The 16,431-nt window shown below is 42.6% G+C and overlaps 1 protein-coding gene across 1 annotated transcript; it reads right to left on the bottom strand.

The window, feature by feature from the left end:
* Positions 1-12,493: 12,493 nt before the first annotated feature.
* zic2a (zic family member 2 (odd-paired homolog, Drosophila), a) lies at positions 12,494-16,112 on the bottom strand. The gene is made up of 3 exons (XM_040148608.1): positions 15,138-16,112; positions 13,711-13,874; positions 12,494-13,484 (listed from the first exon to the last, which is right to left on the bottom strand). The coding sequence occupies exons 1-3, from the start codon at positions 16,108-16,110 to the stop codon at positions 13,290-13,292; spliced, it is 1,332 nt and encodes a 443-aa protein (XP_040004542.1). The 5' UTR covers positions 16,111-16,112; the 3' UTR covers positions 12,494-13,289.
* Between the last annotated feature and the right edge of the window lie 319 nt (positions 16,113-16,431).

The following is a 16,431-nucleotide window of genomic DNA, read 5'->3' as shown; positions in this document are numbered from 1 at the left end:
ATTCGCTAAATAGCACTAATCACAAAGCACGGCTCAAGCTGACGAGGATATCAAATCAAACTTTGACCTCATGTTACTGCTAGACAAAAAGTCAGAGGATGGACAAAGTCATTATAATTCATTCCCGGAGAGGACATGAATGTGTGTGGAAAATTTCATGGCAAACTATCAAATGGTTGTCAAGACATTTCACTGTGAACCAAAAACGTCAATCTGATGGTGGAGCTAAAAATCACCAAAATCCTTAGCATTCCTCCACTGGGGAGCATGAATGTAATAAAACAAAAATAAAATAAAATAAAAATCATTGCAAAAAATCCTGTACATAAAATTAGTTTGCTTTAGTATATACAATTAATATTTAAATTTCATAATTAAAATAAAAATATACTCAAGACATCTTGCAAGCATGAATATAATGACCATATAATATGAAATTAACTTCTCATTGACACTTATTAACATAAGTGCAGAATAAAAAGTCCATCCAATGGCTATTAATTGACCATAGAAAAGTAGGCTACAGTTGAGTGGTAAAAAAAAAAAAAAAGAAACAAGAGGTAAAGCCCAACGTGACACATCACAAACTGGTCTCCTGATTAATTTTCTTGCTATCTGAAGAGTTCCTAAATTTAATCCAGTCTACTTAATTCACTACATTAAATCAAATGTGGTCAAGTCAATACGAAATGGTTTGCATGCAATTAGCTTGAGGATGACACCTCGATTCCTGATACCGTGCCAACTACACACCTCAACCTCACAGTGGCTATAGCTGGATAAAATGATTGCAGTATGTTCTGGGGTCTGATTGATAATGACCCTTCTGTGAGAGTGAACTGGTGCGCCATCTGTAACTGGAAACAATGGCAGAGCCACCCCACATGTTATAAAACTCCATGCTCTGCAAGAAAATACATTTAAATTGTGGGCTCAATGATGCCTGTGTATTGTGATGTAAATACTCTTTTGCATAGACATGAATCTAAATCCAGCACCAGGGAAATTGTCCAATTCCAGTGCTCTTACAATTTTGCATAGCTTGTGATTCAGAAAGCATCTGCATTAGAAATGCTTTGGCGTGCTCAGGTTAAACACCACTTGAAGCACTTCTAGGTTACTGTCTATTGTTCAAGTCATGCAAGTCCCTATATTCAGCCCGGCCCCATAGTTCAGTAGAGAGGTGTAGTATAGCGACTTGCTATTGCGTATCTCCATCCTAGACTTGTAAACCCCCATACTGTAAGTGTCCCATTAACAGTTCCTCTAGGAGATGGGTGAAATTGACTCTCAAAAGCTTTCCTTTGTGTTGATAATGTATGGCACTGTTGATAGCTTAGCTAGAATGTAGCAAGGCAATCAAAACAGTCAGCCATTCACATGAAATTAGGAAGTCGAAGAAAAAGCTTTGATAAAAGAAGCAAATGCATCGTCCTCGTCACGACCAAAACCAGAAATTCAATCTGACAGGATATGAAAAATAATGAAGCCATTTTAAGCATTCACAGGTCTGACCAGAAGGTTGTTGTTTATAACGTTAAACTAAAGAGGCTGGGAACAACTCTATTGTGCGTTAGGCATGCCTCTTATTGGTGAACAGAGCCCCTGCATGTCAAGCAGAGGTGGGGCACTGTCCCTAGAGTCCACTATCACAGCAGGTTAACCTGGCACTGCTTTTCTAAGGACTGATTGCCAGGCCCCCCGCAGCTCAAGATAAACCGACAATTTTCCATCAGCAGGGAATGTGGCTTTATTAGTAAAAGTAAGGGGGGTTGTTGGAGGTAAGAGAAAAAAGTGAAATCAAGTTCACAATGTAGTTTTAGTTGTTATGTAGGAGGGCAATAAAGTGTGATGGCAGACCTTAGTCCTAAAATTGATTATTATATCAGTAACTATTGTAAAACAATGGGTCGGTAATTTCAGGTGACAATCACTAAAGACTGAATTTGTACATCTTTTAAATAAGAAAATAAAACGCGACTGAAAATACCGCACCCACTCCGAAACTTAAACACAGATTTCGCGGAGATATTTGGCGAAATTTTACAAATAAGCTCTGGGGTATCTTTCACAGTTGTCAGATAAAACTGTAAAAGACAAGTCTGTATCTAAAGACTTACTTTAATGTGACGCATGATCTCATCATGCACAGACTTTCTGACAGGAGGGAAAACATTCACCGGAACAAAAACCACAACCCTTGTATCAGAGATGAGACAGACTCTGTGAACAGCAAATCAATATCATCGCCAGGCTGCATGTGAATTTAGAAGGGGCCAGCTCCACCAAAGGCATTCTATTTCTAAACAAAACACAAGTAAATCTACAAACAAACACTGTGAAGCTATCTGAATTAAAAAAAAAAAAAAAAAAAAAAAAAAGCCCAACTTAGAGGGCAAACAAGCAGTGCCTTATGGTTTTCAAGGTCTCCATTTGTTTTTCCGTGTTCCACTGTCAGGTGCAGAGAGAGGAGAGAGCAGTGGAGAGAATGGCGAGCCATAGAGGGTTAAAAGGCCATGGCTGGGATTATAGCACAAGTAAGGACCCCATACTGTGGCCTGACATGCCTACCAGCTTACAGTGCATTTTTCTCTGACAATGCAGGGTCACACACGGTCAGAAAGCATGAAATGTTTTCACACACATGTTGAAAGACAAGTGAATTGCTCAATGTTAAAGAGCCTCCTTCCCAGAGGTTATCTGATAGTATTATGCTTTTTAATAACAAAGTCACACAAAGTCAAAATCAAATTGTAAAAAAGGCTTTTTTTAACACTCCATTCTTGTGACGTCTGACCTTAAAGGACAGTATAACATGCCCACCTATTTGCTGGGAAGTTTATAATTCAGTGTGCATGGCATTCTTCTCCCCAGTTTAGGAAAACATCTAAAAGCCCAGTCATCCACCATGTACAGAGATAATCATGAATCATGTACCATTCACTAACCACTCCTGAGCGCCATTAAAGTGATCCCGCAAGAATGTACATAGGCCATCGCTCTCCCTCCACCGTTAATGAGAGGCCACTGTGCATGAGGACAGAGCGAGGTCTGGATGGTAGTTACTGATCAGCATGGGAGCTAGGTAATCGTGCCACTGATGAACTCATCTGTCTGTCTGTCCACTCCACCCTCAGACATGTGCGAACATGCCATAATCGTCATAATTCTACTCTTGCCCTGGGCTCTGCCACCTCAGTCACCTGATTAGGGCCTAAGTCCCAAGGGTATCGGCGTTAAAGCTCCAGTAATTCCGCCCTCAGCCTCACACCACCCTGTCTATGGCTCTTCCATTAAATATGTCATATCTTGTGGCAGTGCGGGGGGCACGTGTTAGAGCACACGGAGGGGAGAGGGGCTGTTATTCTCGGTGAAACTCTTTGTGCATCTGACAAAAACAAGGACGCTTCTCAATGTGTCATCTACAGTGCTCCCTGATGCAGCATAGGATCGTCTTTTATCAACAGCCAGAATTGACACTTTCCAAATATTTAACACGTGGGGGGAATTTCTCATTCCATTTGAGTGTGTTTAAACTGCAAACTGTTTACCTTTAAAAAATAAAAATAAAAAAAAAATCCCTCCTTCAACTATTCAGTTTTTTTTTTTTTTTCACCAGCCATGAAAACATCTGTCATGAACACCACTCTTTTCATGTAATTCCCCATCCCCCTGCCTCACTGTAAGCCGCTGTCAACAGTGTGTCTGATTTATTTCTCAAGTGTTGGTGGGACAGGGGCCTCCCACATGGCAGTCCTGGACCAGGAAGAGCCGGGTTCCAGAGGGGCCGGCAAAGCTTCAGTTCCCCCGGCTCGGCAGACTCTAGGTGGGGAGCAAACTTAGCCAACACGCCTGACGCAGGGCGCCGCACGCCCATCAATGCCTCCTTTGCAGGTGAGCAGAGGAAAACAAGGAGACAGGAGGGGATGTCAGTCTGCCGCGGAGCGCTGAAAAGAGCCGCATGTGAGGCATTTTTTGGAGTCATGTTTATATTCATGTGCTGCGAGACAAATATGGATTCCTCGAAAATATATGCACAAACCTGACACTGAGAAGAGTAAAAGCACACTGACAAACGTGTGGTACCCTGACATTTTTTACTCAATTTTTTCACTCACTTCTTATCACTTGAGCACACACACGCAGACAGACGCAACACACACACACTACTATCCATCAGTATGATGCCACTCATTCTCTGGCCTGTAGACCCTGGCTTTTCCCTTGAACAATTACTAGGTTTGAAAACTGAACTAGAGAGAATCACAACTTCTAAAAGGAATCACATCTTCTACTGTTAGTGAAGTTACTTGTTTACACTTACTGCCTACCATCTAAAGAAACGGGAGTATGTGAGAATACTACGCCACATTCCATTTTTCAAACGTCTTTCTCAAAGAAAACATAAGAATCTGACAACTTTTATCAACATAACCTTGTTTTTCCCCTCGGGGGCCCTGAGGAGGTCAATTGACTTAGGTTGGTTTTACACTTCAGAGCCAAATGGCCGGGACTAAATCGGAGGTGGGTGTAAGAAAAGTAACAGCTTTTGCATAAGAATATGCAATCAGTGGCAGGAGTAGAGAAATTCAACAGAATGCTTTCATGGGAGGGGGGTTCCTCATTTGTAATGTAACCTGCTGCTCTTTATTCTGACATATGTATAAATAAATGCATGTTAGTTGCATGAAAAAGAACCAAAACAAAACCTACATACTGTAACCCTTATTATATTTATCCACTAGTATAGTTATACAAGGATACTGTCTTGGGGAGCATTACAGTGGATTACACTGCCACGGTCTGTTCGATTGCCAGCAAATAAATCATTCCCGTCAATGGGAAATATACAAAAACACCCAGAATCTAACAGGACTGCAGTGGACTGGGCATTGACATGTCAAGTGCTAACTGACTGCCTGTCAATAAACCCACTGACCAGAAAGGTCTCTTACTGTCAAGGGACTGCGAGGTATAAGGGAAAGAGAAAAAAAAAATGGAGGTGAAAGTCAATCAAATTAGCTCCTTCCAGCCCACTAAACTCAAGGACCGGAGGTAAGCAACCAGAGCTTTTCTAAGACAAGTGACAATGTCTGTGGGGTGCAATCTGAGCGGCACCCTGCGGAGAAAGGCTAGCACTGATAAACCCTGAAGAAATGCCTTGACTTCTTCCGTTTTCAAATAGAATAGAATATTTGGGAAAATATCAAAAATGCAGTAAATAGCCTACATCAGTCTAGTGACCAAATGCTGGTTCCGACTGAAATGCTGAAAAATAAACTGCCGATTTGCATGTGACAAAGCCTACACCAGTGTGTTATTTGTTTATGTCCTCTGGTGAATGGAACCCTCTGGGGAGAAGCAGACAGTGAAAATGCTGTTAAGATCAGAGTGATAATGACTTACTGAATAAGAGTCTGCATCATGGGGGACTGCAACTGGTTTGATCCCTGTCCTTTTTCATTTCTGTCTCATTAGATAAACCTGTGGAAGTCAGACAGCCTTTTACCACCGATGTGTTTTAAGACATTAAACATTCAACACAGTCATGTCAAGACACATCATAAATTAAATCGTCTCAAAGTGAAGGGGAATTTATCAGAAACTCTCGTCATTCCTTCCTTTAGATTAAGCTCGTGTCAAGGGTTTAAAAAAAACAAAACAATAAACAATGAAAAATACCTGAAAAGAAGATAAAGCTAGTAGGCGACAGATGGGAGGCTCGTGTGTGTGTGTGTGTGTGTGTGTGTGTGTGTGTGTGTGTGTGTGGAGGGGGGAGTAGTAGGGGGCATACTCAACTCATTCCTGTGTCACGTCATATAAATCTGTTTGAATATGAGCTGTGACTTTTGTTTTCTGATCACTCTTGAACTGAATGTGAGTGACAGCGGAGGGGGGCGTGAACACACCGTGCTCACACCTAGGTTCATTGGCATGAATTGTTTTCCCAAAAATAAAAAAAAATTCCTTCAGAAACGTTTCTAATGTGTCACAGTGGATGTTCTGACTGAGGGGTCAACCAGGAAAGTTACTCACAGACTACATTTTCACACCTTTATGATTTTTTTTTTTTTAGCGATGACCTTTTAGTTTGTTGTCACTGTCAGAGGAAGCAAATCAAATGCTGTTTCACTATGTGCAACTGGGATAACAAAAATCACAAATTGGTTCGTTTAATGGGCTATCGGTGCTGTCTTTTTCAATAAAGATACCGAGCAATATCTCAGAGATCATCAAGTTAGGCTGTGTGTCAAAACGAAGCACTTGCACTCACACTCTGTTTCATACTTGATTTGTTTTGGTCTTTTCTTGCTTTCAAAGTTATCTTTTTTTTTTTTTTTTTTCTATTTTTCTGACATGTTAGTCTTTTAGTGGTATTAATTGATTCGGAGCAAACACTGTTCTCTGTAATTTTGTTTTCCAGTGATTTCCACACTGGACTGCATTAGTTGGATCCACGTTGTTGAACTTGACTGTGACCTGGGCCTGACATTGGTCCTGTTTCAGCCTCATCTGAGGTGGTCTTGATGATGAAGGGCGCGTGGCAGACTCTTCCATCCATCACAAGCTTGAAATATGAAATGTAAAATGGCCACAAGGTACGTTCCATTACTTGCCAGCATTCCCGTAAAACAGAAAACACACACCACCCAGTCACCTTTCTACACAGTGTCCCCCAGGGCACAGCTTTGGTCTGTTTGAAGATCAAAGGAGCTGAGGTAAAACAGCATGTTTACAGGTGTTGGGAAATTGAAAATTTCCTCGGCTGAGTGTGGTTTTGAATGGAAAGGGAAGTCCACCATCATATGTGTGTTTTGATGTCTGTGTGAGGGGGAGTCATGACAGTCTGTTTTCTTATACGTATTTAAAAAAAACAAAAAAAAAAAAAAAACAACAACAACATCTGAATTCTCATGTCAACTTGTTGCTGCAAAAAAAAAAAAAAAGGAGGGGGTGGGCTGGGGGTCATATTAGCCACTGTTTACCTGGCCGGCTTTGTATTCTGCTTGCAGATAATTGGCCTTCGATCATACAGCTGCTCCTGTCTTGAAGAGCCTTGGCCGCAGCAGAAAAGAGTTACCTGAAAACGCTCCGTATTAGCAGCACATTACCCAATGTGGCAGACACACACAATTGGCAAGGTGTTGTGTAGGAGCCATATCGAGAACCTCGCTTGCAAAAGCAACAGCGGGGGACGATGCCGAGTTTGTGAGGGATTAGTTCAATTCTAACACTTTTTTGGGGGGAGACCACGACAATAAGAACACCTCAGTCAAGCTCAAGTATGTCATTTACACTGCACCTCTCCACTTTGTGTTTCTCTGTGTGCATTAGAGGACCAGTCATGCCAAGCTTTCTGCATGAAAGGGAGAGCGTTTAGCTTTTGAGGCTATTTGTGCTTCTGACTCTGTAGTGTTTGTGTCCGATGGGAGGTGTCTGCGCCAGCTTCCTTAAAGGAGTAGGGGGTTTTGTTTGTTTCTCCGCCGTGCCAGGAGAAGTGACAGCCATTCCGGCTCTTTCACAGAAACACATTCATCTGTGTGAGAAAAGGCGGCCGCTGAACTCAGATGAAAGGCCACGGGGGCTGCGTTGCACAGGAAGGCAAGACTGTACATTGACTTCAGTACAAACACAACATAAGCCATGTCAAAGTCAGACCGAGGGAGAGAGATTCGGAGGGAGAGATAAGGGAGGAAGGAAAGAAAGAAAGAAAAGAAAGAAATTATATTCCTTTCTTCAAGAAAGAGAAGCAAACAGCAAAGATTGAATACAAGAAGGGAAACATTTTCATTATTACACTATTATAGTTAATATGTGGATATTTGAGATTTTAATTATGTATTTATTGCATTTACTAATTATATGGACTTCAGTGGTCTCCATGCTGGACTGGCCTCTCTATTAAGGGAGGCAGTGAGGAACTATCATGAAGGGCCTCTCACAAACAGCCTCCTTTAAAGCTTTCATGGATATCAGAAAATTAAACAAGTGACATAATAATTACATTAAAATAGTTCCGTCACCCCAACATTTTCGGGTTTGTGTAGCCATGATGTGAACAAATCCAGCTGCATCATGCCTATAAAAATGCACTCATTTATTGTTTGTTTTGTTTTTGTTTTTATTATTGAATATTTTTAATGGAATAATGTGTGAGATTTGCATTTGCATTGCTTTTTTGGGTTGGGTTGGGTTGGGTTGGGTGGGGGGGACGTGGGTGGGGTGGGGGTGGGGGTCGGGGTGTGGGGGGCAAACAGGCCCCCTGTTTGAAGTGACACTTGTGTGACTATAAGTAACACAGGCCGACGAACGGACACATTCATTTCATTAGAGCAGTTCGAATTCAATTAGAGGAGATGGCGTTTGTGTTTTAAAAGTTTTCTTTCAAAACATGGTTGTCGATAACCTCTTTGTGATTTCTACTGAGGAGGCCCGTGTATAACACCGAAAAAACGAATTAGCTGGAACAGACACGAACTTTTTTTTTTTTTTTTTTTTAAGCCTTCACACATATTTTCAACTCCATAAATGAAATATAGCTATCGATACATTTTAAAATGACCCAGCTAATCACAGAGAGAGCAAGTCGAATTATCATCGTCTGCTACATGAAACATACCTGCTTCAAATGCAAGTCATCAGTTTAAATAAGGGCCTTGAGAGAAACAAGGCAAAAGTTTATGTGGAACATTTTTTTCTATTCCATTTTTAATCCTTTTTTTTTTAGTAAATTATTTGTTGACTTTGAAAGAATTTAATTTGGTTATTACAAACTTGAGGGTTTGCTTTAAATACAGGAATTAATGATCACAATAACCACAGCGCGTTGTTGTTATGATGCATTAGGGCCGGTTGTTTATTTATTTATTGATTTGAAATAATTCTTAAGTTGTGTAATAACATATATGCATCTATATATATATAGATACATATATATATATTTAAATTTTACAACACTCGTTTGATTACTAAAGCGCTCTGTCATTTAAAAGCCCAGAAAGGCAACTATACAGTCCTTAAATGCCGGAAATTATTACGAACTTCATACTGTGCATTATGAGGCTTCATATCTTGAAGTACATCCGGTCAACTGTGTTTGACTTTATGTGGCTGTCTAGTAAGGAAAAGTTGAAATAGGTGTAGCTCTGTCGGCAGGCTTCATTAAAATAAAAAAACAAAACAAAACAAAATAAACAGAATGTTGTTTTCAATGGCTTTAACAAACACATATGGAGAGGAAAAAACAATTACGCTGCCATATTTGATGAATTATAAATGACTAAGAGCAATAATCGAGGCTCCCCAGCCCTGCTGCTACTTTAACTTTTATTTTTCCAATGCTTACACGCTGAAACGAGGGCTATTTATGCAAAAAAAAAAAAAATACACAATTTATTTCAAAAAACACATCGTTATAGATTTTTTTTTTCGTAACAAGGAAAAAAAACTCAAGCAGTTGGCCGCGCACAATTAGCGTAGATTGCGTGTGTGAGTGAGAGAGAGAGAGAGAGAGAGAGAGAGTGGCAGCAGCAGATGAATTCACCTGGAATGACTGACAGCTCTGATATGCTGTTGTGGTTGCACACCAGCAAGTACGGCCCAGGACGCGCGAACACTGGGGCATCACTGCGACGCGCGGACTCGCTGTCGTTCCCCGGAGGCCCACGGCCAGAACCGCTCCCTGCCTCACCCTCTCACTCAAACTTCAACCTAACCTCAATTAGCACGGAGAGCAATTGTTAGCTCACACGGTCAACTGCAGCCGCAGTGGAGCTCGGTCTCAACAACGTCGTCTCAAATATCGACATGCTGCCCCTGTCAACTGGTGTTGATCATAAACGTGTCCCCAAACACGGCCTATGGCAGCCCCCCCCCCCCCCACACACACACACACACACACTCACCCCACCCCCAACCACCCAACACACACACACACACACACACTAACGGGGACATACCATTCGTCTTCACTGACGTAGTGGTAACGTATTGTGTGCAATGAGACATCCAGTAGGCGATTAAACAAGTAAATATTTGTCATTCTCAAACATCTGCTCATGCCATACTTCATGAACACGCAATAAGTCCTGCTATATACTGCTAAAGAAGTTGTTGGGGTTTTTTTTAAGTTTTCTTTTTTTTTTTTTTAGGTAGCCTAAATCGTAAATCCAGGTTAAGAAAAAAAAAAAAACTTGCTGATTCCCTGTTGTTTTCCTCCTTGAAACTGAACTGAATGAACTGGCTAAAATGAGGAGATGTTAGATACAGAGAGAGACAAAGGTCTGGCTATTCAGATGTGGATTGTGCAAAAAGAGGCTTTAACTCCATAGATACCAGTCAGAATAGTAGTTTAATATCCAGTGTCTCTAATGTGGTTTTATGTCGTAAATTAAACATCATCCAATTATCTTATTCCGAAAATTAAAAAAAAGTCGATAAGCGGGTTTTTACGCGGGTCACCCGAACTCCGCAGTGAACTTATGGCAGGCCTTCAAAAAAATTTCTTCCTGAACTTTGACCTGCGTCCAAATATAACCCCCCCCCCCTCGCCAAAAAAAAAAAAAAAAATACATCACCAATAAGCTACAGCCCCAGTGAGGCAGGTTGAGCTCTGTGTTCTTACAGTGTTGTATCTTTACAGTATAGTCAACAATGTACAAGGAGCTGGGAGAAGAGGGGGGAAAAAAAAAGTGCTTCATTCTCCGTGGATCAATATCAGCGCAGCAGGAGCCGAACAGGAACCGGCATCGACACACTGTGTGAAGCTGACCTTTCCCACTCCCCACAGGTCATACCTTCCTCCGCCGGCGAGGTCACCGGGCCGGCCACTTATTTGCAAGTGCTAAATAAGCTGCATATAAACCAATATTTTTCTGTCATCGACCCCTGGGACAGAGATAAAACCCGCCTCAGTTAACACTTTTTTTTTTTTTCTTTTGCCAAAAAAATTAAAAATTTAAAATGAGTTTACTCTCTTCTCACTGACTGATCATGTAAATATGTGAAGTGTACCATGGGAAAGGCGAAACAATCAGAGCTCAAACTTATAAAAGTATTTTTAAGGAGAAAATAAAAAAAACAAACACATTTTTTAGTAGCTTCTAACTGATTTTAATTGATCTCAGTGCCTGGTTGTAATCAGCATCGCTTCCCTGGAGATCCCACCACCTTTTTATTTACTAGACTGCAGAATTCTGTAAGCCAAGAAAGGCGAGCGGCTTGTATAACAGGAGACAGCAGCTCACATAACACAGACAGAGACAGAGTGCCACTACCTGCTGCAGCAGAGACTCGGCCTGCAGCGATATGCACCACAACTCGCGAGTCCCACCACGGGCTTGCTATGTTCCCCAACATCCATGAAGCATGACTCACGGAACAATAATGACAGGAACTTATTCCCACAGAAGCATGAGCAGTTAGCGGAGGCCAGAGTCTCACAAAAACAACGCACAGCCAGCTGGCAAACATTTAAGTTATTTTTCTCTACCTTACTTAATACATCTAAAGGCTATAGCCTTAATTCTAGGCCTACTCGGACTCTGATGTTTATTCTTCAAAGAGCCTCAGATCTGTACGTGCTATAAAAGTTTACTGACAGTAATGTAGGCCATTATCTGCACTCACAGCACAGCCAAACGTCAGATTCCACCAAACACACCTGAAGCGCCTTTAAAACCATCTAAATTAACAACAGGACTACGGGAACATATGGTCATCTCCCGAAACCGGTTACCACTAGAGCACGAAGAAGCTCTCACAGACCATAGGACCGAGCCAAGTCAAGTTCAAGTTCACGGCTGTGACTGCACCCACTCCTGTGCAGCAAAGTGTCCAGCCCCCGGGGGGGGGGGGGGGTTGCATGTACAGGCTGTGTTGTCAAATAAACTCAGTACCTGAGCTGGGAAAATATAAAGTGGCAAAATGTGACCTATGGAAGAGAAAAGCTTGTTGCTGTTTTCCCCTTTATGAACAGACCGGTATGTGCACAAGCCCTGAGTGTGCTGAGTGTGCAAAAATGAAAATGCCTAGCTTGCTCGAGTTTTCTTCATTTAAATTAAATAATAAGTAAATAAATAAAACTCAAAAGCAGATCATGACTAGTTGGAATTTAATTCCTTCTTATAGATGATTTTCAATAAATTTCAGACTGTGTACACGCAGTCGAAATGAATTTCCAAAATCTCATGTACAGCACCACAACAGCCACATTGTTTAGGGCCTGTAAGCATGCTTTGCAAAGCTCGAGGTAAAACACCACAATGTTCCAAAGCCTAAGGAGACGAATTAAGGCCATAAAGAATTTAGCGAGGGCTGATGACTAAGTTATAAAGTCTGAGATGTGATACATTTTCCAGAGAATGTAAGATTCATTTCCAAAACCGACTATGCCTCCCAAACAAAGATATAACTCACTAAACTGCACCGGCAACCAACAAAATAGAAAGCATGAAAAAGCAAAGAAAATATTTAGCACTTGCAACACCTTTTATTATATTTGTATGCAGTAAAATTCTTATCACAATAAGGAAGAAAACACCTCTTAAAACTTTGAACAAAAGCACATAACGAAACAACTGCCCATGTTTAGCTCGTAATTGTACATATTTATAGTAAAGAAACATTCTTTATAAATACTGTTTCATCTGTAGCAAGTAAATACCATAATTTAATTACAAATGGATAAATATGGCAGTTGATATTTACAAAAGGATGGGTGTAGTTACAGAAAATCGAACGGCACAACGTTTATTTTCCTCACAATCTTCCAGATAGTATTTCACAATTCAAACTTGCAAAGCACAAAACATCACAAGTTAAGCCCAGCAAACTAAAATATACATTCACAAGCATAATATTGTGGTCTGTTTGAGTTAAATGTTAACTTTGGCACTCTTTCCAGTTTATAGGTGTTTAGTATAGTACAATCAATTTGCCTCAAGATCACAATATTCAACATTATAGTACAATTTTATCGTAATATGTGCACTAAAAGTCCAGTTAGAGAAATAGCTACCATTGAAGGAACATCTATACACCAAAGACTGACAAACTATCACAACCAATGGGAAAGTGGGCTTTTAGTAATTATTTACAATATGAAATACACCTCAACTATTATACATATTTTCCTCTGTTGGTAATCGTCATCTTCCCTGGTGAATCAAAAATAGCAAAATAAAAAATAAACAAGTGTTTGTGTGCCTCTTGTGTGCACGTGTCCCAATCTGCTGCTGGATGTTCCAGTGCTGTGAAATGAGTGTGTGTTGCTTCATTTCGTCTTAGTCCTAAACATACCATTCACTGAAATTGGAGGACAGGCCACTGTGGCTGGTGGTGTTGTGGACGGCCGAGGCCGGGGACAGGGTGGTGTTGCTTTGGGTCTCGGTGGTGGGAGACACCAGGCCGGGGGGTGTGGAGGATTCATACCCGGAGCTGGCTGCTGGCGATGAGTCTGATGCTGATGGGGAGGATTCGTGGACCTGGTGGAGATTGAAAATAAATAAATAAATCAAAAATACAAACAGGTTTTTAAAATCTTGGCACAAATAAGAGCCTGTGAATTTAGAGGCGAATTAATTATTTAGGGCCCACAACAGGACCAGGAATAGTAGCACTTGTGTGTTGATAACAAACAGACATTATGCAGGCCTGGCTCAGACATAAGTAGGCTTATTCAGAACACATTTCCTGACACGAGCTATTTACCTTCATGTGTTTTCTTAGGGAGCTGGGATGTGTGTAGGACTTGTCGCACATTTTGCAGAGATAGGGCTTGTCCGACGTGTGAACGTGCATGTGTTTCTTTCGGTCGCTGCTGTTGGCAAACCTTCTGTCGCAGCCCTCGAACTCGCACTGGAACGGCTTCTCTCCTGCAGGAAAAGGGGAAAGAGAGGGAGCAAGGAGTCAGACACTTGAGCGGGGGAGTGCCTCGGGGCCGAGTGTGTAGCAACAAGGAGCTGTGGGGATCGTGCAACGCGCAGAATTCTAATAGAAAAAAAGTTGTGCCGGGAACACGTTCACTAAAAAAAAAAAAAAAGAAAAATCACAGCAATCACAATTTTAAAAACAGCCCCGCTGCGATAATCAAAGTTTGAAGCGTATTTTTTTAAAATGAGCTGGGGGAGTTGCTACATCTGATTTAGCCTAAATAATGCGCATAGTGATTTGGAAGGGGGGGGTGGGAGAGGGGAGGTGGGGGACGAGGCCGTCCTCAGTGGGCCTACAGAAGGCGTACCATTTGCTGGGAGACAATAAAAACCTAATTAGCACCTGACCAACTCCGTGGCACGGCACCATCCCCTGTTTCCCAAGAAAATAAGTCCAAATGTGAAAGGCTGGTAATGGCCCTGTCTATCACCTTGGCTCCTGTCAAAGGGGCGCACGAGAAAACAAAAGGCGATCCTCGCGCACAGACAGTGGCACCGGTGCCGCGCGCGGCCAGAGCGACGCCGCATCGCACAACTGCTAAGCAAACACGGAGTAAAAATCGATTCAGAAATAAATACGAAACATTTTGTCTATTGCCAAAGAAAGGCAGCAGTCTATCTATGGGGGGGGGTAGCGACGTGAGCTATAAAGCGCAGTATCGTGCACAAGATACATTAAACCAACTGAGATGATTAACTATCAGTTTTGCAGCTCAACGATGCACGCAACGCGCTCCCACAGTCCCCTTTGACCCATTTTAAAGTTTACCCCCCCCCCATCACACACACACACACACACACACACACACACACACACACACACACACACGCAATAAAACATCGACAAGCGGGGCTGAACTGTGTTTTTTCTACACTTTAGGAAAATGTCTCTCCCCAGAACAACTGGTAAACTGCGCCCGGTGCAGCCGTGTGCTGAAGTAAAAAAGGAATCCTTCCACTACTCTAAACTCCTTTCCTCTCCCCTGGACGCGCTCCTAAACCCACTCAACCTATTTCTGCTTTCCTACTATCTACTTTAGCAGCCTGAAATAGCCGCCGATAATCAGATCTTGATTCGTGTGCGTCTCGGGGAGACACACACACCTACAACGGCCGAAGGAAGGCACATGCACGCTTGGTAACGGCACCGACCTGGCTAGCTCGATAGAAACCGGTAAAAGGTCTGACAGCGTCATGGATAATTACCTGTGTGCGTTCTCTTGTGAATCTTCAGGTTTTCCGACCTGGCGAAGACCTTCCCGCAGCCGGGGAAGGGGCATGGAAAAGGCTTCTCCCCGGTGTGCACCCGAATGTGGTTAACCAGTTTGTATTTCGCCTTGAACGGTTTGCTCTCCCGGGAGCAGTCCTCCCAGAAACAGACGTGGTTGGTCTGCTCCGGTCCCCCGACATGCTCCACCGAGACGTGCGTGACCAACTCGTGCATGGTGCTAAAAGTTTTGTTGCAACACTTCTTCGGGTTGCTGAGCTGCTCGGGGTCGATCCACTTGCAGATGAGCTCCTGCTTGATACACTGCTGCCTCATGTAGCGGAAAAAGGCACCGGGGTGGTGGTGGGCTGCCATGTTCATACCCATGTTCATATTCATGGAGCCGTACTGGTTGTGGAGCTGCGCGGCCGAGTACGGGTCGGTCCTCGGGCTGGATACCTGGTGGTACTGGTCGGAGCGTCCGAAAACTTCTCCGGGTAGTCCGAGCCTCATTTGCCCGTTCAGGACATTCGGGGATCCGTGGGACCCATGTTGGTCGTGGATCCCGGGGAACAGAATGTGGCCTTGAGTGTCTGTGTGGGAGTGATGAAGGGATCCCGCCGTGGGGCCAAAAATAGTATGTTGGCTGCTCGCCGGAGAGGATTCTCCGAAGCCACGACTACGAAAGAGAAAGTCCCTGGTGGAGTTGAAAGGAGAGCTTGCATACGACGTGACATGGGCGGCGTGAGCCCCCAGAGCTGCAGCGGGGTAGCCCGGCGCCTGGGTGGTGAAGGCAGAGCTCTGTCCCGGAGAGAGATCGTGGTTCAGCTTAAACGCACCCATGTGTGCGGAGTCTACAAAGCTATTTTGTGCCAAACTCAAGTCTCTCTCCTGCATCTCGCTCGCTGAGTGATGCCTGGCAAACGAGCCCACTCCCAGTCCGGGGAACTGGTGACCGGCATCCAGTAACATTATTTCAGAGAGCAATTTTCTTTTTTTTTTTTCTTTTTTTTGGTTTAAAATCAGCGCAGGACTCGGAGCTACAGCGGATAAGTTAAAGGAGAAAAAAAAAAAAAAATCAAATGTTGATGCTGACACGCAACGATTCAACTTCCAACCTTGGAAACACCATATCAGGTGTGACTCAGAACGTTGCTCCGATCATGAGGGGGGGAAAAAAAAAAAAAAATCAAAAAAAAAAATCAGCTTGGCTTATCGAAAACTGAATTTACTTCTAGTTAACTTGTGGCCGAAAAATCCAAATGTAACGAAGTGAAGAGTTTCCTCGTGTCC

Source organism: Xiphias gladius, chromosome 16 (assembly GCF_016859285.1).
Source record: "Xiphias gladius isolate SHS-SW01 ecotype Sanya breed wild chromosome 16, ASM1685928v1, whole genome shotgun sequence".
Lineage (NCBI taxonomy): Eukaryota > Metazoa > Chordata > Actinopteri > Istiophoriformes > Xiphiidae > Xiphias > Xiphias gladius.
Note: the sequence above shows the minus strand (reverse complement) of the source record. Positions and strands in the feature narration are given on the sequence as shown.

Excerpts from the sequence above, each read along its gene's own strand:
- zic2a (XM_040148608.1), bottom strand. The coding sequence starts at position 16,110 with ATGTTACTGGATGCCGGTCACCAGTTCCCCGGACTGGGAGTGGGCTCG. Across the intron at positions 13,875-15,137 it reads TCACAAGAGAACGCACACAG|GAGAGAAGCCGTTCCAGTGC; the intron begins GTAATTATCCAT and ends CTTTTCCTGCAG. Across the intron at positions 13,485-13,710 it reads CCCTAAGAAAACACATGAAG|GTCCACGAATCCTCCCCATC; the intron begins GTAAATAGCTCG and ends AATCTCCACCAG.